The sequence below is a fragment of the Aquarana catesbeiana genome, linkage group LG02, assembly GCF_042186555.1.
Source record: "Aquarana catesbeiana isolate 2022-GZ linkage group LG02, ASM4218655v1, whole genome shotgun sequence".
Lineage (NCBI taxonomy): Eukaryota > Metazoa > Chordata > Amphibia > Anura > Ranidae > Aquarana > Aquarana catesbeiana.
Genome location: NC_133325.1, coordinates 776,391,024 through 776,417,415, shown reverse-complemented (window position 1 = coordinate 776,417,415; position 26,392 = coordinate 776,391,024). Strand labels below are relative to the sequence as shown.

General features: G+C 42.3%; 1 protein-coding gene and 1 non-coding gene across 2 annotated transcripts in view; both read right to left on the bottom strand.

The window, feature by feature from the left end:
- Window positions 1–157: 157 nt before the first annotated feature.
- ILDR1 (immunoglobulin like domain containing receptor 1) overlaps window positions 158–26,392 on the bottom strand; it is a 100,620-nt gene continuing 74,385 nt past the window's right edge. Inside the window, exons 4-8 of the mRNA XM_073617379.1 lie at window positions 19,006–19,125; window positions 17,401–17,547; window positions 13,605–13,736; window positions 11,494–12,254; window positions 158–5,932 (exon numbers count right to left, since the gene is read on the bottom strand). Coding sequence (XP_073473480.1) covers window positions 5,891–5,932; window positions 11,494–12,254; window positions 13,605–13,736; window positions 17,401–17,547; window positions 19,006–19,125 — 1,202 coding nt within the window. The 3' untranslated portion in view covers window positions 158–5,890. The remainder of the gene's footprint in view (window positions 5,933–11,493; window positions 12,255–13,604; window positions 13,737–17,400; window positions 17,548–19,005; window positions 19,126–26,392) is intronic.
- Window positions 1,263–1,377, bottom strand: LOC141130217 (U5 spliceosomal RNA). The gene has a single exon (XR_012242038.1). It is a non-coding gene; the product is annotated as a U5 spliceosomal RNA (small nuclear RNA).

Genomic DNA, 26,392 nt, shown 5'->3' with positions numbered 1-26,392 from the left:
ATATATATATATATATATATATATATATATATATATATATATATATATATATATATATATATATATATATAAAGCTCGGGTTGTCTCTTCATCAATCTCCAAAGGGGGCTCACAAAATTTGGGAATTATTGGCTATTTAAAAAACTGAATAACAAAATGGTAATTCTCTTGATTTATTTACATAGACTGTACAAAGAAAGATGTATCCAAATCACTATTTACAGTTCCTGTGTAAAATTCAGACAAAGGCATTAACAAAACATCAATAGTATTAAAAAAGGAAAAAAAAAATAATAGTAAAAATTAAACCAACTGCAAAAAAAAAAAACAAACAAACACAGGCACAGAATTGTTACTTGTATCTAAAACCTTTCCTGAGAATTTTTAGGAGCACAGCGCCATCTAGAGGAATGCTGGAAAAAAGGCAAAAATGATCTAAACCCAGGCACTAGGAACACTTTCACACTGAACCGCAGCCACGTTTTAGCGCTGCACTTTAGCGCTCTTTAAGCGGTGCTTTTCAGCTGCTAGCGGGGCGATTTTAACCTCAAAGAAGGGGTTAAAAGCGCCCGTGTTGCGGCACTTCCGAAGCACTTTTGTGGCGATTAGAAAGCACTGCCCATTCATTTCAATGGGCAGGGGCGTTTTGGGAGCGCCGTATACATCGCTCCCAAACTGCCCCAAAGATGCTGCTTGCAGGACTTTTTCTAACGTCCCGCAAGCGCACCGCCCCAGTGTAAAAAGTCACACTGAAATGATTGGGAGACGCTTTTCAGGCGTTATTTAGAGACTATTTCTAGCGCTAAAACGCCTGAAAACCGCCTCGGTGTGAAAGGGGGTCTAAAATCTCATATAAACTGCAACATATATTCAAAGTTTTCAGTCTTTTTAAGACCCCTTTCACACTGAAGCGCTGCTAAAACAGCGCCGGTTGTTTTTTGCGGTGCTTTAACGGCGCTTTCCAGGCGCTAGCGGGCCCCCTTTTGCGGCGCTTTCAAAGCGCTTTTAAGGCGCTGCCCATTCATTTTGATAGGCAGGGGCGTTTTGGGGGCTCTATTTATAGCGCTCCCAAGCCGCCCCAAAGATGCTGCCTGCAGGACTTTTTTCTAACGTCCCGCAAGCTCAGCGCCCCCAGTGTGAAAGTGCTCATTGCAATGAGTGGGAGGCGGTTTTCACTGGCTATTTCTAGCGCTAAAACGCCTGAAAACTGCCTCAGTGTGAAAGGGGTCTAAAATCTTTTTTAAACATTTTTTATACCCAAAGGTTGTCACCAGACCTCAGAAACGTTGTAGTAAACTCATAGTTGTGTTCCTCTCCACGTAAAACTTTAATAAAAAAGACAAAAGTTTTATTCGCTCTGAAGATAAACCAGAGTATTCCTGCTTTGACACTTCCTGGTACGGGGTGACAACTGTTTTTCAGTTGCCCCTGAACCCTCCTCTATGTTATCTTATCAGTACATGTAACACAGGGTCGTTTATAGTAGTTTCTAGGCAGCTGAGTTTAGAGGCTTTTTTTTTTTTTTTTTTTTTACTGCTCCCCTTTAAATTTTGCGCCTGGGGCAACTGTCCCAACTGCCCCCCCCCTCCCCATGCTACTCCCAACTTGGCTACTTGGAAAGCACTTAAGGCACAAAAAACGTGCTGGAACACACACGTCCTTATTTAAGGTTTAGGCTGCAGTCACACCAGAGCTTTTGAAAGTCGCGCGTTTTTACCGATTTCGCTTTGCCGCGATTTTTACAGCTTATTTTTGCCGCAATTTTGTACAGGTCATCAATGTAAAAAGCAGAAAAAATGCCTATAATCTGCCCCAAAGAAGCTCATGTTCTTTTTTGAGCTTAAGGCATTTTTCAAGGCAACAAAACGGTTAGATGTGAACAGGTGCCATTAAAATGAATGGGATTTTGCTTGTTGGGCGTTTTTACGAGCGTTTCATGAGCTGAAAACGCTCAGGTGTGAATGCAGACTAAGAAAAAAAGAGGGGGGAGAAAAAATGCACTGGACTGTATCAAAAACGCACTGGAATGCGCGGGAAACGCATCAAAAACGCAGATGTACAAAAGCATCCGGAACGCGTTTCTATGGTGTGAAGTGGCCCTAATAAAAACGTCTTGCCTTTAGTTATACTTTCCATGACTGCTGGCACCATCTAGTGGCCATATTGTGGTATAAAATAAGGTCAGAATTAGCGACAGTTGGGGAGAAGGCTTGTGACATTCGCCCAGCGAACGTTTTATAAATACACCCCTCAGTATCTTCCTACCTACCTCTACTTTAATGGCTGTTCTGGAATATTAGAGGCATTCATTTGTAAACTGTCCTGATGAATGTAATCAGTTTTCTTCAGCAATTAAAAAAAGTGCCCGGGGTGAGTGTCCCAAATAGTGCCCAGGGTGAGAAATAGTACCTGGGGTGAGTGCCCCAAATAGTACCCGGGGTGTGTGCCCCAAATAGTACCCGGGGTGTGTGCCCCAAATAGTACCCGGGGTGTGTGCCCCAAATAGTACCCGTGGTGTGTGCCCCAAATAGTACCCGGGGTGTGTGCCCCAAATAGTGCCCGGGGTGTGTGCCCCAAATAGTACCCGGGGTGTGTGCCCCAAATAGTGACCGGGGTGTGTGCCCCAAATAGTACCCGGGGTGTGTGCCCCAAATAGTACCCGGGGTGTGTGCCCCAAATAGTACCCGGGGTGTGTGCCCCAAATAGTGCCCGGGGTGTGTGCCCCAAATAGTGCCCGGGGTGTGTGCCCCAAATAGTGCCCGGGGTGAGTGCCCAAAACACATGGGGGTTCACCAGAAGCACCTAAGCTATAAAAAGGGGGGGGGGGCAAGGTTGGGCTCTATAAAAGGACCAGACGTTGACCTGTATAGGGAACATGACGCTCTATCAGAGCTGATGATGTCATAGGAAGAAGAAAGGTCACAATGTCGGAGAACACATGAATGAATGACACAAGTGATCAATAAAAAGGCCCATCTTGAGAAGAAGGAGAAAGTCTTGGCTTGTGGCACTTTATTTGGACAAATAGTTCAGCGGCAGAGAGGGGCGTCTGCCCCCGGAGCTGGAGAATTTCCTGAATTTGTCCTCTTTTTGTAACTTGAAGGTTTAAAGAGTAAAAAAAAAAAAAAAACTCCCCTCTGGGTGATCGATGTACTTTACAAGGATTTTAAGTATAGGTATCACCCAACCTACATCTACCTTCATTGCTGTTCTGGAATATTAAAGGCATGCATTTTTAAATGTCCTTATGACGCAGGGCAGCATGTATTGTCACCTGACTGGCCAGGAGACCACCGGATTTCAAGTAAGTATTTTTTTGTAAAGTGTCCGGGAAAGGGGGCTTTAGGGAGGGATAAGAAGGTGGGGCTCCTCTTCAACAAGCTGGTGTGATGTGCCCTAAAGTGGTTCTAAAGTCGGAATTCTATGCATTAAGATAAAAAAAACCTTCTGTGTGCAGCAGCCCCCCCCCCCCAATACTTACCTGAGCCCCCTCAGGTCCTAAACTGGCGGCCCTCCAACTGTTGCAAAACTACAAGTCCCATGAGGCATTGCAAGGCTGACAGTTACAAGCATGACTCCCACAGGCAGAGGCATGATGGGACTTTCACAACAGCTGGAGGGCCACCAGTTTGAGACCCCCTGCTCTAGATCCTGCCATGTTGCCCGAGAGTCTCGACTGTACCGGGACTCTCCCTCCACATTGGCTGAGACAGCAGTTTGGGGCGGCATTGGCTCCCGCTGCTGTCAATCAAAGTCGGTGAGCCAATGAGGAGAGACAGGGGGCGGCTCGGCTCGAAATGGACACACAGAGCAGTGGCTCGGCTCAGGTGCCCCCCAAAGCAAGCTGCTTGCTGTAGGGGGCACTCGGCAGGAGGGAGGGGCCAGGAGCACTGAAGAGGGACCCCGAGAAGAGGAGGATCCGGGCTGCTCTGTGCAAATCCAACTGCACAGAGGAGGTAAGTATAAAATGTTTGTTATTTTTAACCAAAAAATACATAATTTTAATGTCACCTTAAATCTGATAGTTACAGAGCCCTTAAATTGGCCATACATTATACAATCTCCTTTAGCTTTACCAAAGCTAGCTAATATAGGGACAACTCTAACCACTTCTGGACCACCCACCGTCGTTATACGTCGGTAATTTGAAGAGGAATATCGTTGTAATGGCAGCAGCTAGCTACCAGAACCCCGGTATCCTCTTTTTCAGCGGGCGGTCCGCTTCAAGATAAAAGCGGTCTCTGTGGCGGATTCGCCGAAAGATTACTTTTATCGGCAGTGGGAGGGGGGCCCCCCCCTCCCACCTCGCTCCAGTGCCCTCCGCTGCTTACCGGAGCCGCCGGCAGTGGAGGAGGCGATCGTATCCTTCGTCTGGCCTGACATGGAGACGAGTGAGGGGAAGATGGCCCCCACCCGTCTCCATATCATTGCAGGGCGGAAGCGACATCAACACGTCACTTCCGCCCATAGCTCTTAAAGGGACATTTTTAAAAAAAAATTTTTTTAAATGACAATTTTTTTTTTTTTTTTATGGCATTTTAGTGTAAATATGAGATCTGAAGTCTTTTTGACCCCAGATCTCATATTTAAGAGGACCTGCCATGCTTTTTTCTATTACAAGGGATGTTCCTTGTAATAGGAATAAAAGCGATACCATTTTTTTTTAAAGAACAGTGTAAAAATAAAAAATAAAAGGTAAAATAAATAAGAAAAAAAAATTTTTAAAACGCGCCCCGTCCCGCCGAGCTCGCGTGCAGAAGCGAACGCATACGTAAGTAGCGTCCGCATATGAAAACGGTGTTCAAACCACACACGTGAGGTATTGCCGCAATCGGTAGAGCAAAAGCAATAATTCTAGCCCTAGACCTCCTCTGTAACTCAAAACATGCAACCTGTAGAATTTTTTAAACATCACCTGTGGAGATTTTTTAAGGGTAAAAGTTTGTCGCCATTCCACGAGCGGGCGCAATTTTGAAGCGTGACATGTTGGGTATCAATTTACTCGGCGTAACATTATCTTTCACAATATATAAAAAAAAAATCAGCTAACTTTACTGTTGTCTTATTTTTAATTTAAAAAAGTGTATTTTTTTTCTAAAAAAAAGTGGGCTTGTAAGACCGCTGCGCAAACACGGTGTGACAGAAAGTATTGCAACGACCGCCATTTTATTCTGTAGGGTGTTAGAAAAAAAATAAATAATGTTTGGTGGTTCTAAGTAAATTTCTAGCAAGAAAAACTGTTTTTAACAACAAATCTCAGAAAGAGGCTCGGTCCTTAAGTGTGGCTAAATAACCCAATATATATTAGTATCAAGCAGGCCCTCGTGCAAAAAATAGTTGATGGTCGATCTACAGGAGGTTGTACAGTCAACATTGTATAGTGTATGGTCACATGTAGAGAGGTATCCCAGGAACAGATGTCCCCATTGGAGGATTTTTACTCACTTCCTGTTCTGGCGACAACTTCAAATTCTCCCTGACTTTCTGTTCTGGTGGCAATGGACTCCAGAACAAGGAAAAAAAGGGAGAAACATCCAGCAAGGACACAGAAATAAAAAAAAATTTTAAAAAACTTCCCTACTCCATCCAAATCTAAAAGAAACAAAAATACATTTTAATAATCCAACAATTCAAACAAAAACGTTCAGGCTTTGACAGTGAAGCTGCCCAAATTGCAACCAATCAGGTCAGCCATGCTCGGGATTGATCCTGATTGGCTGCTACAGGTGACGGCACCTGGCACAAAGCTCTTCCCTAAATAAGTCCATAGAGATTGTGGGTTCCGGAATTGTTTGCCATGCTCAGAGACGACTCAGGTTTTATTTTTATTTTTTTTTCTGGTTTTACTAAAACAACCTTCTCAGTCCTTTCCTTGTCGCAACACAGTCCATTAAATCATCATGCTCCTCCCGCTTCTGGAACTGGCCTGGTCCTGGAAGACATAGGTTTGGTTAATCTAGAACCGTACTTTATACATTGCTGTCAGATCACTTACCAAATGGGTTGCAGAACTTCTAACACTGAAGTCAACTTAAAGTGGACCTAAACCCTCCTCCAATCCTCCCAGGATGGCCCCACCTTAGGCCTCTATTTAGGTTAACAGTAGACATGTGCAATTCGTTTAGTTCTGAATTCGTTTTTTAACGAATTTCGTCAAATTCGTTAATCCGGAAACACCTGAATTAACGAAAACCCCTTTAAAAAATTTTCATAAATTTTAATATTCATAAATTCGTACATTCAAAAATTCCAAAAAAAAAAAACGAAAATCTGAAATAACTAACTATCAAATTATAGGTTTGCCGAAAAATGTGTTCGTTTTCGTTTCATTCGTTTTTTTTTTTTTTTTTCGTTTTTCGGGTAATTCGTATAATCACAATTCGTAAATTCGAAAATTCGTAACCCGCTCCTGCCCGAAAAGTGCCAGCACCGCCCCAGTGTGAAAGTAAACTAAGACTAACTTATGTGTGCTCTTGGCTGCCCCCAGAGGTTGGCGTAATAGTTGCTCAGGTGTGCAGCGCCATGGCCACTGCTAACTAGACATGTGCACTGCCGAAAAATTTGTTCGTTTTCGTTTTCATTGGTTTTTTTTTGTTTTTCGGGTCATTCGTTATGATCACAATTCGTAAATTCGAACATTAGAAAGAAAATGCAAAAATTCTAAACAATAACTAACTAATAATAATTAACTATTAAATTATAGGTATTGGAAGTTTCTTTCAAATTTTGCTGTTAGCCAATGTAACAAATACGAATTTATCCGAAGATACGAATCATCTGAAATAACGAATGCCGCATCTAATCAAATGAAACGGAAAGAATGAACAATAAATAATAATAAAACGTTTTTATTATTATTATTGTTCATTATTATTAATGCATTACGTTCCATTCGTTTTAGATACGGCATTCGTTATTTCGAATAACTTGTAACTTCGGATAAATTCGTATTTGTTACGTTCACCAACAGCCAAATTTGAAAGGAAATTCCAATACCTATAATTTTAATAGGTAATTATTATTAGTTAGAAAATCCAAAAATTTGAAATAATAACTAATAATAATTACCTATTAAAATTATTATAGGTATCGGAATTTCCTTTCAAATTTGGCTGTTGGTGAACGTAACAAATACAAATTTATCCAAAGTTACAAGTTATCCGAAATAACGAATGTTATCTCTAAATGATAAATTTGTATTCGTTACCTTCACTAACAGCCAAATTTGAAAGAATGAATAATAAATAATAATAAAACGTTTTTATTATTATTATTGTTGTTTATTATTATTATTAATGCGTTACGTTTCATTCATTTAGAAAGGGCATTCGTTATTTCGGATAACTTGTAACTTCGGATACATTTGTATTCGTTACATTCACTAATAGCCAATTTTGAAAGGAAGTTCCAATACCTATTATTTAATAGTTAATTATTATTAGTTATTATTTAGAATTTTTGGATTTTCTAACTAAAAATAATTAACTATTAAAATTATAGGTATTGGAATTTCCTTTCAAAATTGGCTTAGTGAATGTAACGAATACAAATTTATCCGAAGTTACAAGTTATCAGAAATAACGAATGCCCTTTCTAAATGAATGAAACGTAATGCATTAATAATAATAATAAACAATAATAAAAACGTTTTATTATTGATTATTATTCATTCTTTCAAATTTGGCTGTTAGTGAAGGTAACGAATACAAATTTATCCACAGTTACAAGTGATCCGAAATAAGGAATGCCCTATCTAAATGAATTAAACGTAACGCATTAATAATAATAATAAAAATGTTTTATTATTATTTATTATTAATTCTTTCCGTTACATTTGTTTAGATGCGGCATTTGTTATTTCAGATGATTCGTAACTTCGGATAACTTCATATTTGTTACACTGACTAACAGCCAAATTTGAGACCTCCAATATCTAGAATTTTATAGTTAATTATCATTAGTTAGTTATTATTTAGAGTTTTCGGATTTTCTTATTTTTGGATTTTCGAAAATTACGAATTGTGATCATAATGAATGACCCGAAAAACGAAAAAAAAAAAAAAAAAAAAAAAAAACGAATGAAATGAAAACGAACACATTTTTCGGCAGTGCACATGTCTAGTTAGTAGTGGCCACATGGCGCTGCACACCTGTGCAACTATTACGCCAACCTCTGGGGACAGCCAAGAGCACACATACCGTATATACTCGAGTATAAGCCGAGTTTTTCAGCACATTTTTTTGTGCTGAAAGTGCCCCCCTCGGCTTATACTCGAGTCAAGCACTTTTCTGGTGCAAATAATGACATTTTCCGAACCGAATTTGGACCCCGTATCTCGGGACCACTTGGTGCTAGGAACCCCAAATTTGGTGTGCAAACCCAGTGGAACTAGCACTACAACATATTCAAAGCTGGGGTTCCTAGCATCAAGTGGCCCCGAGATATGGGCCCCAAATTCAGTTCGGAAAATGTCATTCTCTGCTGCAGAAAAGTGCTTGACATTTTCCAAACCGAATTTGGGGCCACGTATCAAGGAGTCACTTGGTGCTGGGAAACCCAAATTTGGTGTGCAAACCCAGTGGAACTAGCACAACAACATATCCAAAGCTGGGGTTCCTAGCACTAAGTGGCCCCGAGATATGGGGCCCCAAAGTCGGTTCGGAAAATATCATTCTCTGCTGCAGAAGTGCTTGACATTTTCCAAACCGAATTTGGGGCCCCGTATCTCGGGGCTACTTGGTGCTAGGAACCCCAACTTTGGATATGTTGTAGTGCTAGTTACACTGGGTTTGCAGACCAAATTTGGGGTTCCTAGCTCCAAGTGGCCCCAGGATACAGGGCTCCAAATTCGGTCAACTGTGTCCACCTGCAGCAATGTCATTTCGGGACCCTTTGGGTCCAGAGACCCCAAATTTTGGCTGCAGCTAGAGGGCATCTAGGAACCCTTAACTACCGAGTTTGAAATTCGGGGGACCTATGGCTGCAAATGGGCACAGTGAGGCTGCAAATGGGCATTGTTGACCCTCTTTTCCACTTACAGTAGCTGCGCATTTCTCACCCTAGGCTTATACTCGAGTCAATAAGTTTTCCCAGTTTTTTGTGGTAAAATTAGGTGCCTCGGCTTATATTCGGGTCGGCTTATACTCGAGTATATACGGTAAGTTAGTCTTAGTCTACTTTCACACTGGAGTGTGTGCTGGCACTTTCCGCGCAGTAGTGGGGCGCTTTAAACCTCCAAGAAGGGGTTAAAAGTGCCCATGATGCGGTGCTTCTGGTGCCCATTCTTTCCATAGGCAGAGGCGGTGCGGGAGCTGTGTATACACCACTCCCACACTGTCCCAAAGATGCTGCCTGCAGAACTTTTTTTTCCCCGTCCTGCAAGCGTGCCGCTCCAGTGTGAAAGCACTCGGGGTCTCACACTGGGGAGGCATGAGAGGCACATTTCAGTCGCTTTACAGGCGCTATTTTTAGCGCTAAATAGCCTGAAAAGTGCCTCAGTGTGAAAGGGGTCTTAGTCTTGTGGGTTGAAGGGCTCTCAGAGGATGAAGCATTGAACGTGTGTGATGGGTGTCGTGGCTCTGCAGGGTGTGCGTGTGGGGCGGAGGGATGGCTGAGATCATCACACTAATTCTACTCTCTGTATCAGCCCACCACCCAGAAAAAGGAGAGGACCCTGCAGTTTAATGTGACTGGAAAAAATAAAATAAAAAAATATTGGCAACGGGGGGCCACAAGGGAAATTTTTTTGGGTGTTGGGCCCAGAGGTTTATCTTAAGCTGGCCATACATGGATCTAAATTTGGCCGGTTCAGCAGGGACTGGACTAATTTTGATCCATGTATGGGATAGCTGGTTGTACACAATGACTTGTGTATAACCAGCCTGTCGGGATTTTCCTGAACAATCAGTGTCACCGGCTATAACCGGCAACACTGATCATTGTATTCTGCTGGCAGGGAAGGCTTTAGTTCAACTGGTTGAACAAAAAAAAAAAAAAAAAGAATTATTTATGGCCTGCCTTAATTACATTAGTAGGTCACAGCAGCATCTCTCATATACCCATCATTAGCCTTGTTCTCCCATATACTTATCCTCATCCTTGTCCTCCCGTATACTGAATCCTCATCCTTGTCCTCCCGTATACTAAATCCTCATCCTTGTCCTCCCGTATACTAAATCCTCATCCTTGTCCCCCCATATACCAAATCCTCATCCTTGTCATCCCGTATACTTATCCTCATCCTTGTCCTCCCGTATACTAAATCCTCATCCTTTTCCTCCCATATACTTATCCTCATCATCCCATATACTTATCCTCATCCTTGTCCTCCCATATACGTATCCTCATCCTTGTCCTCCCATATACGTATCCTCATCATCCCGTATACGTATCCTCATCATCCCGTATACGTATCCTCATCATCCCGTATACTTATCCTCATCATCCCGTATACTTATCCTCATCATCCCGTATACTTATCCTCATCATCCCGTATACTTATCCTCATCATCCCGTATACTTATCCTCATCCTTGTCCTCCCATATACTAATTCCTCATCATTGTCCTCCTGTATACTAAAGCCTCATCCTTGTCCTCCCATATACCAAATCCTCATCCTTGTCCTCCCGTATACTTATCCTCATCCTTGTCCTCCCATATACTAATTCCTCATCATTGTCCTCCCGTATACTAAAGCCTCATCCTTGTCCTTCCATATACCAAATCCTCATCCTTGTCCTCCCGTATACTTATCCTCAGCCTTGTCCTCCCGTATACTTATCCTCATCCTTGTCCTCCCGTATACTTATCCTCATCCTTGTCCTCCCGTATACTTATCCTCATCCTTGTCCTCCCGTATACTTATCCTCATCCTTGTCCTCCCGTATACTTATCCTCATCCTTGTCCTCCCGTATACTTATCCTCATCCTTGTCCTCCCGTATACTTATCCTCATCCTTGTCCTCCCGTATACTTATCCTCATCCTTGTCCTCCCGTATACTTATCCTCATCCTTGTCCTCCCGTATACTTATCCTCATCCTTGTCCTCCCGTATACTTATCCTCATCCTTGTCCTCCCGTATACTTATCCTCATCCTTGTCCTCCCGTATACTTATCCTCATCCTTGTCCTCCCGTATACATATCCTCAGCCTTGTCCTCCAGTATACTTGTCCTTATCCTTCCATATACTTATCCTCATCCTTTTCCTCCATTATACTTATCCTCATCCTTGTCCTCCTGTATACTGAATCCTCATCCTTGTTCTCCCAAATATGTATCCTCATCCTTGTCCTTCCGTATACTTATTTTTGTCCTTTGGTATACTTATCTTCAGCCTTGTCCTTCCACATACTTATCCTCATCCTTGTCCTTCCATATACTTATCCTTATATTCACTTATCCTCCTCCTTGTCCTCCTATATACACCTATCCTAGGGGACTATATAATTCTACAAATTCCTGTCCAATTTTACAATTTCGTAGAACTCACCGACTGCCTCCCTCGCTGGTTTTTGCTCTTCCCTGTGTTGCTGTCGATAGATTTGTAGCTGGGAGGTTTGTCCTCTGGCCAGACAGACTGCGGGCGCCGTTCTCTCCTGCCGCGGGCGTATTGACTTTCATCGTCTGAGCTCCAGGAGTTACGTCTGTAGGGGGGCGAGTGGCTCCTCCTTCGCCTGGAGAAGTGGTCTGGACTGCCCCTTCTCCTTGACCTGTCTGGAGACCTTCTGCGATCGGAGTTTTGGTTGGAATGCCCACGTTGGTCCTCATAAGCTGACTCGTCGCTGTGATTAAAGCGGTCGAATCTGCGGGGAGGGGAGGGGTCTCTCCTTCCACGGCTGTCATTTGGCTGCCCTCTCCTATAGCCGTGGGACCGGTCGCTTCTATCTCTGTCGGGAAGGTAGGGGTCTTCCTGGGGTCCGTTCCTCCTCCTGTCTCGATCGCTCTCTAGGGCATCCCATGAGTTGTGTCTGCGATGTTGGCTGGAGTTATTGCTCCGTTGAGAGCTGACAATATGTTCAACGATGGGGGGAAGCTGAATCACCCTGCGATCTACTTCACGGACCCCAACATCGCTCAAGGAAGATAACATGCTGGGGTGGTGGCTGGCCCCGCTGTAGTGAGGGCCCGAGGCCAAAGGCTGAGCTGTATTGAAGTTCCTGAGCTCGTTCTCCAAAAAGTCAAGAACTTTGTTATTGGGGGGTGGGAAGTTTGGCTGTCTGGCCATTGGAATGCTCCCCTGAAGTGAGAGATCTGCAGAGGAATGAAAACAGTTTAATTAAATACATTTGCTTCTGAAAGAGGAGAGGGTATGACAGTGGGCAGTATGTACAGGAGAGGAGTGTGGAGGGTATAATGGGGGCAGTATGTACAGGAGAGGAGTGTGGAGGGTATAATGGGGGCAGTATGTACAGGAGAGGAGTGTGGAGGGTATAATAGGGGCAGTATGTACAGGAGAGAAGTGTGGATGGTATGACAGTGGGAAGTATGTGCAGGAAAGGAGTGTGAAGGGAAAGATAGTGGGCAGTATGTACAAGAGAGGAGTGTAAAGGGTATGACAGTGGGCGGTATGTACAGCAGAGGAATGAGGAGGGTATGACAGTGGGCAGTATGTACAGCAGAGGAATGAGGAGGGTATGACAGTGGGCAGTATGTACAGCAGAGGAATGAGGAGGGTATGACAGTGGGCAGTATGTACAGCAGAGGAATGAGGAGGGTATGACAGTGGGCAGTATGTGCAGGAGAGGATTGTAAAGGGTATGACACCAGGGGGGTATGTACAGGAGAGAAGCGTGGAGGGTATGACAGTGGGCGGTATGTATGGGTGAGGAGTGTGGAGGGTATGGCAGTGGGCAGTTTGTACAGGAGAGGAGTGTGGAGGGTATGACAGTTTGCTCTATGTGCAGGAGAGTATGACAGTGAGCGATATGTACAGGAGAGGAGTGTGGAGGGTATGACAGTGAGCGATATGTACAGGAGAGGAGTGTGGAGGGTATGACAGTGAGCGATATGTACAGGAGAGGAGTGTGGAGAGTATGACAGTGAGCGGTATGTACAGGAGAAGAGTGTAGAGGGTATGACAGTTTGCTGTATGTACAGGAGAGGAGTGTGGAGGGCATGACAGTGACCGGTATGTAGAGGAGGGGAGTGTAGAGGGTAGAACAGTGAACGTAGGTACAGGAGAGGAGTGTGGAGGGTATGACAGTGAGCAGTAGGTACAGGAGAGGGGTGTGGAGGGTATGACAGTTTGCTGTATGTACAGAAGAGGGGTGTGGAGGGTATGACAGTGAGCAGTAGGTACAGGAGAGGAGTGTGGAGGGTATGACAGTGGGCACTATGTACAAGAAAGGAGTGTGGAGGGTAGGACAGTGAGCAGTATGTACAGGAGAGGAGTATGGAGGGTCTTACATTATGCTGTCTGTACAGAAGGGGGGGTTTGGAAGGTACAATGGGGGGCAGTATATGCAGGACAGGCATGTAGAGAATATTACGGGGTTGCAGGCAGTACACGCAGCATTATGGAGGTGTGCATTTGGTTTAGTACATAGACAGCAGCTGTCTTTCCAGCATACACAGACATCCAGTGTAAAGTTCTGTCCTCACCTCTCTGAAGTAAGGGGTTGAGCTGATAGGAGGAGTGTTGAGAATTGCGGTCGGCTCCGGCGTAGAAAGGTTTCTCCATCATCCAGGGGACGTGGCTTTGTATCTGCTTCATGTACCGATGACGGGCGAGTGCTGTGGGAGACAAATGCAGAGCGCCATACAGAAAAGGCCACTTAAAATACTCTCAGGGGGTCTCATCAGTGTGCGGACAGTAGTACCCGTTCTCATTACAGCAATCAGATTCAGTTTTCTTTATTCTCCAGCGATGGGAATGATTTTTGGAGAAGATTGCAAGCAGATTGTCAATTTAAAACAGAACTGTAAAATAATTCCTTAGCGCTCACTGCAAGCCAGCAAAGAGAACTTGCTTTATGCAAACCCATTACAAACCTTGGACCATTCAAACCTAGAACATGATGCATGCAGCCCTGATGATGTCACACGTAAAAGGGGGTGCAGCAACGCGTTTCGGGGTGGAGTCCTCTTTCTCAAGTCACTGGTCGCCACAAAACATGTTGACACAACCCCCTTTACATGTGACATCATCACGGCCGCAGGTTGCTTCCTTGTGTATTCAGCTGATTCAAGCTGGCTTCTCCTGGTTCCTGTCTTGTAGTGCTGCCTCATCCATCCACTAGATTAGCTCCTGTACAGCTGCCTAATGGGACCAAGAACTACACCATCTGCTGGTATTATTTAAGTACTGCATGTGTCCATTGTATTACATGTGCATTACTATCCATGTTTAGCCATATTGTCAAAAGTATTGGGACACATGCCTTTACACACACATGAACTTTAACCATCTGACGTCCGCGCTATGGTCGAATGACGACCACAGCGCGGACCTGCATTCCCGGGAGGCCGTCATACGACGGCCTCCCCTGTGCACGCTCCCTGCCGGTCCCGGTCTGTCAGCCAATGACAGCTGATCACATGATGTAAACAAAAGATCGGTAATTGTTTTTTTTTTTTTACTCACGCTAACAGCGTGAGTAGAAAAAAAAGCCGATCACCGACTGGGATGGAAGAGGCACATCTGCCTCATCAGTGCCACCTACTAGTGCCAATTAAAAGAGCCCACAGTGCCACTAACAGTGCCCACAGTGCCACCTAACAGTGCCCACAGTGCCACCTATCAATGCCAACAAGTGCCACCTATCAATGCCCACCTGTAGTGCCAATCAGTGCCACCTGGCAGTGCTGCCCATCACTGCCACCCATCAGTGCCCATCACTGCCACCTATCAGTGCCCATCACTGCCGCCTCATCAGCGTACATCAATGAAGGAGAAAAATGACCCATTTTAAATTTTTTATAACAAAATATAAAAAAATAATAATTTTTTTTTTTTTTAAATTCAGTTTTTCACATTTTTTTAACAAAAAGTAAAAACTGCAGAGGTTATCAAATACCACCAAAAGAAAGCTCTATTTGTGGTGAAAAAATGATAAAAATTTAATTTGGGTACAGTGTTGTATGACCGCGCAATTGTCATTCAAAGTGCATCAGCGCTGAAAGCTGAAAATTGGTCTGGATAGGAGGGGGGTTTAAGTGCCCAGTAAGCAAGTGGTTAATGGCATCCCAGTCTTAGTCCGTAGGGTTCAATATTGAGTTGGCCCACCCTTTGCAGCTATAACAGCTTCAACTCTTCTGGGAAGGCTGTCCACAAGGTTTAGGAGTGTGTCTATGGGAATGTTTGACCATTCTTCCAGAAGCGCATTTGTGAGGTCAGGCACTGATGTTGGATGAGAAGGCCTGGCTCGCAGTCTCTGCACTAATTCATCCCAAAGGTGTTCTATCGGGCCAGTCAAGTTCCTTCACCCCAAACTCGCTCATCCATGTCTTTATGAACCTTGCTTTGTGCACTGGTGTGCAGTCATGTTGCAACAGGAAGGAGCCATCCCCAAACTTATATATATATATATATATATATATATATATATATATATATATATATATATATATATATATATATATATATATATATATATATGTATAAACCTTGTGAGCTACCAAAACTAAAAACTCAAAAAACAAAAACTTTTAAATAAAGTCCTTAAAACCCCCCCCAAAATAAATAAAAACAAATGAAAAAAAAATACTAGGAAATAGCTGCCAGCTAAGACTGGGATGCCATTAAAGTTCATGTGTGTGGAAAGGCAGTCGTCCCAATACCTTTGACAACATAGTGTATATAAAAACTAACTGAATCACAATATTAAAAATCCATGTTAAAAACAAGTGAATTAATGACAAAGATCCATTATATTCCTTTACACAGTGGTACAAAAGGTAAGTGCTCCCAACATATTTCGCCCACTCGGGCATCTTCAGGGGCAAATGTCTGCCGACAATCCAAAAACTGTATCACAAACACACAATATAACCAACCCAATCTAGCAAGTGTGTACAACATAATTTCATAAATATATTTTACTTATACAAGTGACTCGGCACGTGACATCAAACGGAGACAAGATTGTTCTGTTAATATATTGTTGACCATTCCAAGGGTAAGCACGATTGAGCCAACACTGTGAATGTTGAACATACGTTGTACACTTTTTATAGATTGGTTAGTTATATTTTGTTTTTGTGATACAGTTTTGGATTATCGGCGGCCATCTCACCCTGAAGAAGCCAGGGCGAAGCGAAACATGTTGGAAGCAATTACCCTTTGTACCGCTGTGTAAAAGGATGATAATGGATCTTTTTATGAATTCACTTGTTTTAACATGGAGTTTTAATATTGGGATTCAATAAATTGTTCATTTTTATATATGTAGTAATTTACTGTGTACTCTAAGCACCTTAAAAGTCTTATAGCAAACCTGTCTAGTAAAGGATGTGGTGCTGACAATTAGCCATCATCCACCCACATTACTCAACGTATTCTTTTAACCCCTGGAATGCCATATAGGCTACACTCAGACAGTGACGCTTTCTCTCCCTCTTTCGTATTTTTCTTCACATGCTGAATAATGTCTCAGTCTAATGCCCCGTACACACGATCGGACATTCCGACCACAAAATCCGTCAAGTTTTTTCCGACGGATTTTGGGCCAAACTTGTCTTGCATACACACGGTCGCACAAAGTTGTCGGAAAATCCGATCGTTCTGAACGCGGTGACGTAAAACATGTACGTCGGGACTATAAACAGGGCGGTAGCCAATAGCTTTCATTTCTTAACTTATTCTGAGCATGCGTGGCACTTTGTGCGTCGGATTTGTGTACACACGATCGGAATTTAACCGATCTGATTTTGTCGTCGGAAAAATTTTATATCCTGCTCTCAAACTTTGTGTGTCAGAAATTCCGACGGAAAAAGTCCGATGGAGCCCACACACGATCGGGATTTCCGACAACACAATCCGATCGCACTTTTTCCGTCGGAAAATCCGACCGTGTGTACAGGGCATTACACTTCCCAGTATCACAGTACTCTCCTTAATGAGTTCATCTGCTTTTCTCTCCAGAAGGACAGCACCATCCTTGTTCAGGCATCATCCAGGGTAAGACACAGATCCTCCCCTGCTGCAGCCTCTCACCTTGTGACTTGCTACAACGTTGCAATCTAATCACTGTCGGAGAGGAGACCAAGGAAATGCCTCCTACTGCCTGCAGCAGACTGATGGCATCATCTCAACCTAACTCCTTGAACTGGAACTCAAGGACCTTTTTTTTTTTTTTTTCATGGTACAGTTGCTGTATATTGTAATGTGTCAGGAATCTATTAATACAAATGTGTTAAATTCCGAGAGGTCCACTTTAAAAAAAAAAAAAGGACGTACCTTCCTCTGGACAGCAGCACTTGGTAGGGCAACAGGGACAGCGGACGTAGCAGCAGCAGCATTGGGGGCAGCACTGACACCAGCATATGCAGAGGAAGAGGATAAGAAGAAGTCCTCCCATTACGATGAACATCACGGTCAGCCAATCTGTGTAGGATGAAGAGGTACAACGTTACATCAAGGAACAAGGACATTTACCATAATTGGCTTCCTCCTGGTGCGGGAGAGTGAGAGGACAAAGATCCATTGTACCTAGAACTTTGACACAGCATTTGACACAGTTCCCCATAAACGTTTACTGTACAAAATAAGGTCCATTGGCATGGACCATAGGGTGAGTACATGGATTGAAAACTGGCTACAAGGGCGAGTTCAGAGGGTGGTGATAAATGGGGAGTACTCGGAATGGTCAGGGGTGGGTAGTGGGGTTCACCAGGGTTCTGTGCTGGGACCAATCCTATTTAATTTGTTCATAAACGATCTGGAGGATGGGATAAACAGTTCAATCTCTGTAATTGCAGACGACACTAAGCTAAGCAGGGCAATAACTTCTCCGCAGGATGTGGAAACCTTGCAAACAAATTAATGGGGTGGGAAACTACACGGCAAATGAGGTTCAATGTAGAAAAATGTAAAATAATGCATTTGGGTGGCAAAAATATGAATGCAATCTATACATTGGGGGAGAACCTCTGGGGGAATCTAGGATGGAAAAGGACCTGGGGGTCCTAGTAGATGATAGGCTCAGCAATGCCAAGCTGCTGCTAACAAAGCAAACAGAATATCGGGATGCATTAAAAAGGGGATCAACTCCAGAGATAAAACGATAATTCTCCCACTCTACAAGACTCTGGTCCGGCTGCACCTAGAGTATGCTGTCCAGTTCTGGGCACCAGTCCTCAGGAAGGATGTACTGGAAATGGAGCGAGTACAAAGAAGGACAACAAAGCTAATAAAGGGTCTGGAGGATATTAGTTATGAGGAAAGGTTGTGAGCACTGAACTTATTCTCTCTGGAGAAGAGACGCTTGAGAGGGGATATGATTTCAATGTACAAATACTGTACTGGTGACCCCACAATAGGGATAAAACTTTTTCGTGGAAGGGAGTTTAACAAGACTCGTGGCCACTCATTAAAATTTGAATAAAAGGGGTTAAACCATAAACTACGTAGAGCAGTGGTTCTCAACTCCAGTCCTCAGGGCCCCCCAACAGGCCAGGTTTGCAAGATAGCTGAAATACATCACAGGTGATATCACTTGCTGCTCAGTGATTGCAGTATTCTAGTCTGCAACTCCCCAAGGTAATACTTAAAATCTGGCCTGTTGGTGGGTCCCGAGGACTGGAGTTGAGAACCACTGACGTAGAGGGTTCTTTACTGTAAGAGCGGCAAGGATGTGGAATTCCCTTCCACAGGCGGTGGTCTCGGGGGGGGGGGGGGGGGGGAGCATTGATAGTTTCAAGAAACTATTAGATAAGCACCTGAACAACCACAACATACAGGGATATACAATGTAATACTGACATATAATCACACATGGGTTGGACTTGATGGACTTGTGTCTTTTTTTTTACCTCACCTACTATGTATGTAAACTTCACTTACGTAAAACAATCAGCTTCACCTCCTTATCGCGGTCGCCGGCTGTGTCCCCCTGGGCCTCTACAGAGCAATAATAAACTCCGTGATCCCACCACATCACCTCGCTGATGACCAGGTCGGCTTCTGGAGACAAAGAAAAGGAGAAAACTGGTTATGGAGCTGTGTCAGGGGTTCCAGCGATAGGTCTAGACCAGGGGTCTCCAAACTTTCAAAACAAAGGGCCAGTTTACGGTTCTTCAGCCTTTTTTTTAGGGGCTGAAGTCTGGCCAGTGGGATTAACAATGCCCCATCTTTAGTATTAGGGGGAAGAATAGAGCCCCATCATTGGTATCAGTTGGAGGAATAGTGCCCAATCATTGGTGTCAGTGGGAGGAATAGTGTCCCATCATTGGTGTCAGTGGGAGGAATAGTGTCCCATCATTGGTATCAGTGGGAGGAATAGTGCCCCATCATTGGTATCAGTGGGAGGAATAGTGCCCCATCATTGGTGTCAGTGGGAGGAATAGTGTCCCATCATTGGTGTCAGTGGGAGGAATAGTGCCCCATCATTGGTGTCAGTGGGAGGAATAGTGCCCCATCAGTGTCAGTGGGAGGAGTAGTGCCCCATTGTTAATGTCAGTGAGAGTAACAGTGCCCAAACAGCCAGATAAAAGCAAAGGGCAGCATCTGGCCCCCTGGTTGCAATTTGGAGACCCCCGGCCTAGATTATCAAAGTGTCTGCAATTCAAACTGTCTGTGCTTTACAACCATGACCAACCAATATTCAAAATGTATCAAACTCAAAAAGAGGAAAGAAAATATTGGCTCTCTTATTGCTTCCCAACTCAGCGCAAAAGTGGTTCCAATATATAAATTCAACAGGCAGTAATGCTGTAATTGCTCACAATACAGAACAAATTATATTAAGCTGCCACTTAAACTAAAAAAGCAGACATGTACATGAAGGATAAAAATGATCTGTCACAGTTAAAACCTCAAACGTAAAAAAGAGCATCATATCCAAGCGGCGCTACTGTCAAAATGATATTATATGTATTGACACATCTGCATATAAATTGGTACAGTACATGCAATAGTGATAGCAAAAACAATCAATCGCAGAAACAGAATTGGTGATTTGTGCACTATCCGATTATTTCCCCTCTATGAAGCCTACCACGGACTTGATCTTCGCGTTTACGCAATTCTGTTTCTGCGATTTATTGTTTTTGCTATCACTATTGCATGTACCTATTTATATGCAGATGTGTCAATACATATAACATCATTTTGACAGTAGCGCCGCTTGGATATGATGCTCTTTTACGTTTGAGGTTTTAACTGTGACAGATCATTTTTATCCTACATATACAATATTCAAATGTATGTTTGAAATTGACTTTTGGGAAATAAAAAAGAGAATACTCTTCCAGGTCTCCACAGTGCCAGAGAACTGACAGAGAGCACAGCAGGTCTGTGCATGCGCAGGGGATTTGGCACATGCACATAACATACATGTTGCGGGCATCTCTGCCAGGTCCCACAGACCTTCCTGAGCCTCGCAGTGTGTCTGCCCATGTGCCGGGTCTCAATTATGGTGAGAGTTGGAGAAGGGAGAGCTTTTGCATCAAGCAAGACAACGCTGGACTCTGTGGTGCAGTAAGTAGGGCTGAAACAACTAATCGATTATGAAATTAATCAATTACTATTTTCATAATCGATTAATCGGACATTAACATAATGGGGTTAAAAAAAAACTAAAATGAGCCCTTTATAGCACAAAAAGAGCAAATAATCGTTACTGTAAATCAAACTTTCACAGTTCTACAGTAAAAAAATGAACCCCTTACAGTAGTGATTATCTAAAGGGCTAATTTTATTTTTTTTAACCCCATTATGTTACTAAATGTCTTAGACCTGCTTCACATCTATGTGTGTTTTTTGGTGCTTTTTGCATAAACGCACTACAGCTCATTTACATGGTTTCCTATGGGACACGTTCACATCTATGCTTTTTTCAGCCAAGTCAATTTTCAGACGAGAATATTCAGACGAAAAATCTTTGTACATTCGCTGAATGAAAGAATGAAAAAAATTGATCTTGACCCCAGATATGAGTTAACGACTGTATTATCTTTACTTGGTCTGTTATTACAAAATTCTCAATAAACATATTGAAAGAGAAAAAAATTGATCTCTGAGTCTGATGATATTTACCAGATTCACCCTTTAATAATATATATCCTCTAATAGTATATAAAGTATCTCTTCTAATAGTATATACAGTATATCTCTTCTAATTGTATATACTATACTATATACTACAGTATATCTCCTTTGTCTTATTCTCAGAGTGGATTAGAGCTTTTGCTCCCTAACCATAAAGTTGGTAATTTATATTTACCACTGCATTGAGATATTTAGGAATAAATTTCCTTTTTTTTTAAACTTTAAATATTAAACTAAATTATACACCACACTTTTTTTTTTAGGTTATTAACCGAATAATCGATTAATCGAAACAATAATCGGCCAACTAATCGATTATGAAAATAATCGTTAGTTGCAGCCCTAGTAGTAAGTATTTTTTTTTTAAAGCAAGGACAAGCATGAGATTTTTTTTTTTTTGGGGGGGGGGGGGGGGGGGGTGATTAAGCTGAATGAAATTCCCTTTTTTTTTTTTTTTTTTTTTTTTTTTTATTCTTTTGTTTAAGCAATTATTATTCACAAAGCCGACAGGCAAATTGCCAGTATACACAGAGTACTGGGTATTAGTATAAGAGAGAGAGAGTGCAATGTCATACAGTCAATAATGAAGTTCCTCTTTAGCCCTTGTAGAGTATTTCACCAAAACTGAAATTCCCATTGCATTGAATGCCCAAAATCTGACTTGTATGTTAGTGCAGATTTCTGGGAAAACCTGTGAGCCAATCACACAAGAAGGAAATTACATTTCCAAAGTCGCTCTGTACACCAACGGTACGCCTCCAAGTTGTCATGTTGCATTGAATAGAGAGGGACATTTTTAATACCATTAAATTATGACATGACTTGCTATACATATATATATATACACACACACATACACAGTGGGGACAGAAAGTATTCATACCCCCTTACATTTTTCACTCTTTGTTCTATTGCAGACATTTGCCGAAATCATTTAAGTTCATTTTTTCCCCTCATTATTGTACACACAGCACCCCATATTGACAGAAAAAAAACAGAATTGTTGACATTTTTGCAGATTTATTAAAAAAGAAGTGAAAAAGAGTGAAAAATGTAAGGGGGTCTGAATACTTTCCGTCATACATATACATACACACACACAGTGGAACCTTGGATTACGAGCATAATCCGTTCCAGGAGAATGCTTGTAATCCAAAGCACTCGCATATCAAAGCGAGCTTCCCCATAGAAGTCAATGGAAACGAAGATAATTCGTTCCACATTGACTTCTATTACATGCAATACCTCATGTGGCCAGAGGTGTGGGGGGTGCCAGAGAGCCTCGGAAATACTCGGGGACAGCTCGGCTGAACTCAGAAAGCCTCGTAAAGGCTCGGAAAGACTCGAGAACAAAATATTTCCAAGTCATTCCAATTATTTCCGAAAGGCTCCGAGTTTCCCCGCCGCCCCCGCACCTCTGGCCAAATGCGGTACTGCACCGCCCATTAGCTTGAATTCTGCTCGTTTTGCGAGACAACATTCCCAAACCGAGTCAGAATTAAAAAAAATAAATAAAAAGTTGTTCGTCTTTCAAAGCGCTCGTTAACCGCGTTACTCGTAAACCAAGGTTCCACTGTGTATATATTATTATATATATATATGCTTTTATTTATCATTGCAATTTATTTAATCAAAATTGCATATGTTGGTATAGATTTATCGATGACGCCTGCCTTTGCAATTTGGTCGGGCGACTTAAATCTTAAATATAATCAACATGCATCTCTCTATTCCCAGGCTTGAATTTTAATAGGACAGTCAGTGATACTCAAATATCTTTTTTGGATACTTTATTAAGCATCAATGAACAGCACATGGCCATTGATTTATACACAAAACCTACAGAGCGTAATCAATAATTATTATATTCCAGTTTTCATCCACCAGGTGTTTTCAAGTCCATTCCTCGTAGCCAATTAGTTTGTGTGTCCCGCATTGTTAGTGATCCAGATTTAATGAAAGTCAGACTGGATGAGATGGAGGGGAAATTACAACAACGAGGTTATCCTAAGCAAATTATTAAAAAAGGAACGAGATGATCTGATTGGTCACAGATCTATACATAGTAACACTTGCCGTCTCCCCTTCATCTCACAATTCCATCCTTATTCCTCCAGGGTTTATAATATACCCTGTTTCCCCGAAAATAAGACCTACAAGGAATTTAACTACCCTGTTTCCCCGAAAATAAGCCCTACCCTGAAAATAAGACCTACAAGGACTTTAACTAGGGCTTATTTGGGGGGGTAGGGCTTATAATGCAGCCATCACCGACAATCACGCTAGGTCTTATTTTCGGGGAAACAGGGTAGTAAATAAACACTGGCCTATCTTGCATGACGCTCCGTCAGTGCTTGAATTTCAGCGTCCTTCCCTACCTTCTTACTGTCAAAGTTGGACGATATTTGACAGATTGGTTAAATATGATCGGTATCGTCCTCCCCTCGCCTCTTACAACCTTTTTGGGACCACGTCACTTTGGCTCTTTCTCCCTGTTTATGCTGTATTCAATGTAACAGCATGATAAAAAGGGAAATCATTTTCTCATCCACACAAAGGCTATAATATTAACCACTTCAGCCCCGGAAGAATTTACCCCCTTCCTGACCAGAGCACTTTTTGCGATTCGGCACTGCGTCGCTTTAACTGACAATTGCGCGGTCGTGCGATGTGGCTCCCAAACAAAATTGACGTCTTTTTTTCCCCACAAATAGAGCTTTCTTTTGGTGGTATTTGATCGCCTCTGCGGTTTTTATTTTTTGTGCTGTAAACAAAAATAGAGCGTCAATTTTGAAAAAAACGCATTATTTTTTTACTTTTTGCTATAATAAAGATCCCCCAAAAATATATAAAAAAACAATTTTTTTCCTCAGTTTAGTCCGATACGTATTCTTCTACATATTTTTGGTAAAAAAAAAAATAAAAAAAATCGCAATAAGCGATTATTGATCGGTTTGCGTAAAAGTTATAGCGTTTACAAAATAGGGGATAGTTTTATGGCATTTTTATTAATAATTTTTTTTTTTTTTTTAATGGCGGCGATCAGCGATTTTTATCATGACTGTGACATTATGGCGGACACATCGGACATTTTTGACACATTTTTGGGACCGTTGTCATTTATACAGCAATCAGTGCTTTAAAAATGCACTGATTCCTGTGTAAATGACACTGGCAGTGAAGGGGTTAAATACTAGGGGGTGGGGAGGGGTTAAATCAGTACTAGGGAGTGTTTTATAACTTTCAGGGGGATGGGCTGTGTGTGACGTCACTGATCTCTGCTCCGATGACAGGGAGCAGAGATCGAGTGACACTGTCACTAGGCAGAACGGGGAGATGCTTGTTTACATCACCATCTCCCCGTTCTTCCTCCCCGTGAGGTGATCTAAAAGGGCAACGTACAGGTACGTGATTTTGCCTGTACGTGCCCTTCTGCCGCAGTATATCTGCGTGAGGCGGTCGGCAAGCGGTTAACATTAAGACCCCTTTCACAACAAGGCGCTTCAAAAACGCCCTAAAAACGCCTTAGCGTTATTACCGCGTTTCTACAGCATTTTAGGGGCGCTAGCGGTAAAATTAACGCTGCAGGTGTTTTAACAGCGTTTTTCAAGCGTTATTGAAGCATGTGTTATTGATGCTATCTTTCTGCTTGCATGTTTATCCTTTGTGAGATCATGTAAAACAAGCAGTGTCTTGTAAAGTAACAAGCAGCGTCTTGTAAAGTAACAAGCAGCGTCTTGTAAAGTAACAAGCAGCGTCTTGTAAAGTAACAAGCAGCGTCTTGTAAAGTAACAAACAGTGTAACAAGCAGCGTCTTGTAAAGTAACAAGCAGCGTCTTGTAAAGTAACAAACAGTGTCTTGTAAAGTAACAAACAGTGTAACAAGCAGCGTCTTGTAAAGTAACAAGCAGTGTCTTGTAAAGTAACAAACAGTGTAACAAGCAGCGTCTTGTAAAGTAACAAGCAGCGTCTTGTAAAGTAACAAACAGTGTCTTGTAAAGTAACAAACAGTGTAACAAGCAGCATCTTGTAAAGTAACAAGCAGCGTCTTGTAAAGTAACAAGCAGCGTCTTGTAAAGTAACAAGCAGTGTAACAAGCAGTGTCTTGTAAAGTAACAAGCAGCGTCTTGTAAAGTAACAAGCAGCGTCTTGTAAAGTAACAAGCAGCGTCTTGTAAAGTAACAAGCAGCGTCTTGTAAAGTAACAAGCAGCGTCTTGTAAAGTAACAAGCAGCGTCTTGTAAAGTAACAAGCAGCGTCTTGTAAAGTAACAAGCAGCGTCTTGTAAAGTAACAAACAGCGTCTTGTAAAGTAACAAACAGCGTCTTGTAAAGTAACAAGCAGCGTCTTGTAAAGTAACAAGCAGCGTCTTGTAAAGTAACAAGCAGCGTCTTGTAAAGTAACAAGCAGCGTCTTGTAAAGTAACAAACAGCGTCTTGTAAAGTAACAAGCAGCGTCTTGTAAAGTAACAAGCAGCGTCTTGTAAAGTAACAAGCAGCGTCTTGTAAAGTAACAAACAGTGTCTTGTAAAGTAACAAGCAGCGTCTTGTAAAGTAACAAGCAGCGTCTTGTAAAGTAACAAGCAGCGTCTTGTAAAGTAACAAGCAGTGTCTTGTTTTAATTAAAATCTTCATTTTTCTGGGATTCATTCTTTTTTTGGCACTTTGATGGTCTGTTTAATCATTCTGACCTTCCCACAAGTTCAGTCCTGTTGTTGTAGATGCTCTCTTTTCTGCTTGCATGTTTACCTTTTTGTGAGATCATGTGACTTTTCTACAGCTCAGGGCGGACTATAGAGAGGGGCGTTTTTGAAGCTCTTTTTTCAACGCCCAAAAGCTGCTCCAAAGATGCTGCTTGCAGGACTTTTCTCAACGCCCCGCCAGCGCAACACCTCAGTGTAAAAGGGTCCATTGAGATGCATGGGGAGCGTTTAATGAGCGTTTTCATATCGTTATTTTTAGCGCTAAAACGCTGCAAAAACGCTTTGGTGTGAAAGGGGTCTAAAAACCATTCTACTTGCCAATCGTCTTATGTTGTATACATCAATCAAATGTCCATGTGGGTTATTATATGTGGGAAAAAACACCCAAAAAGTGAAGATAGAATTGCTAGACATAAGGATTCCATTAGGGATAAATTAGACAAAATTACCCTTAGCCCAACATTTTAAAGAGAAAGGACAT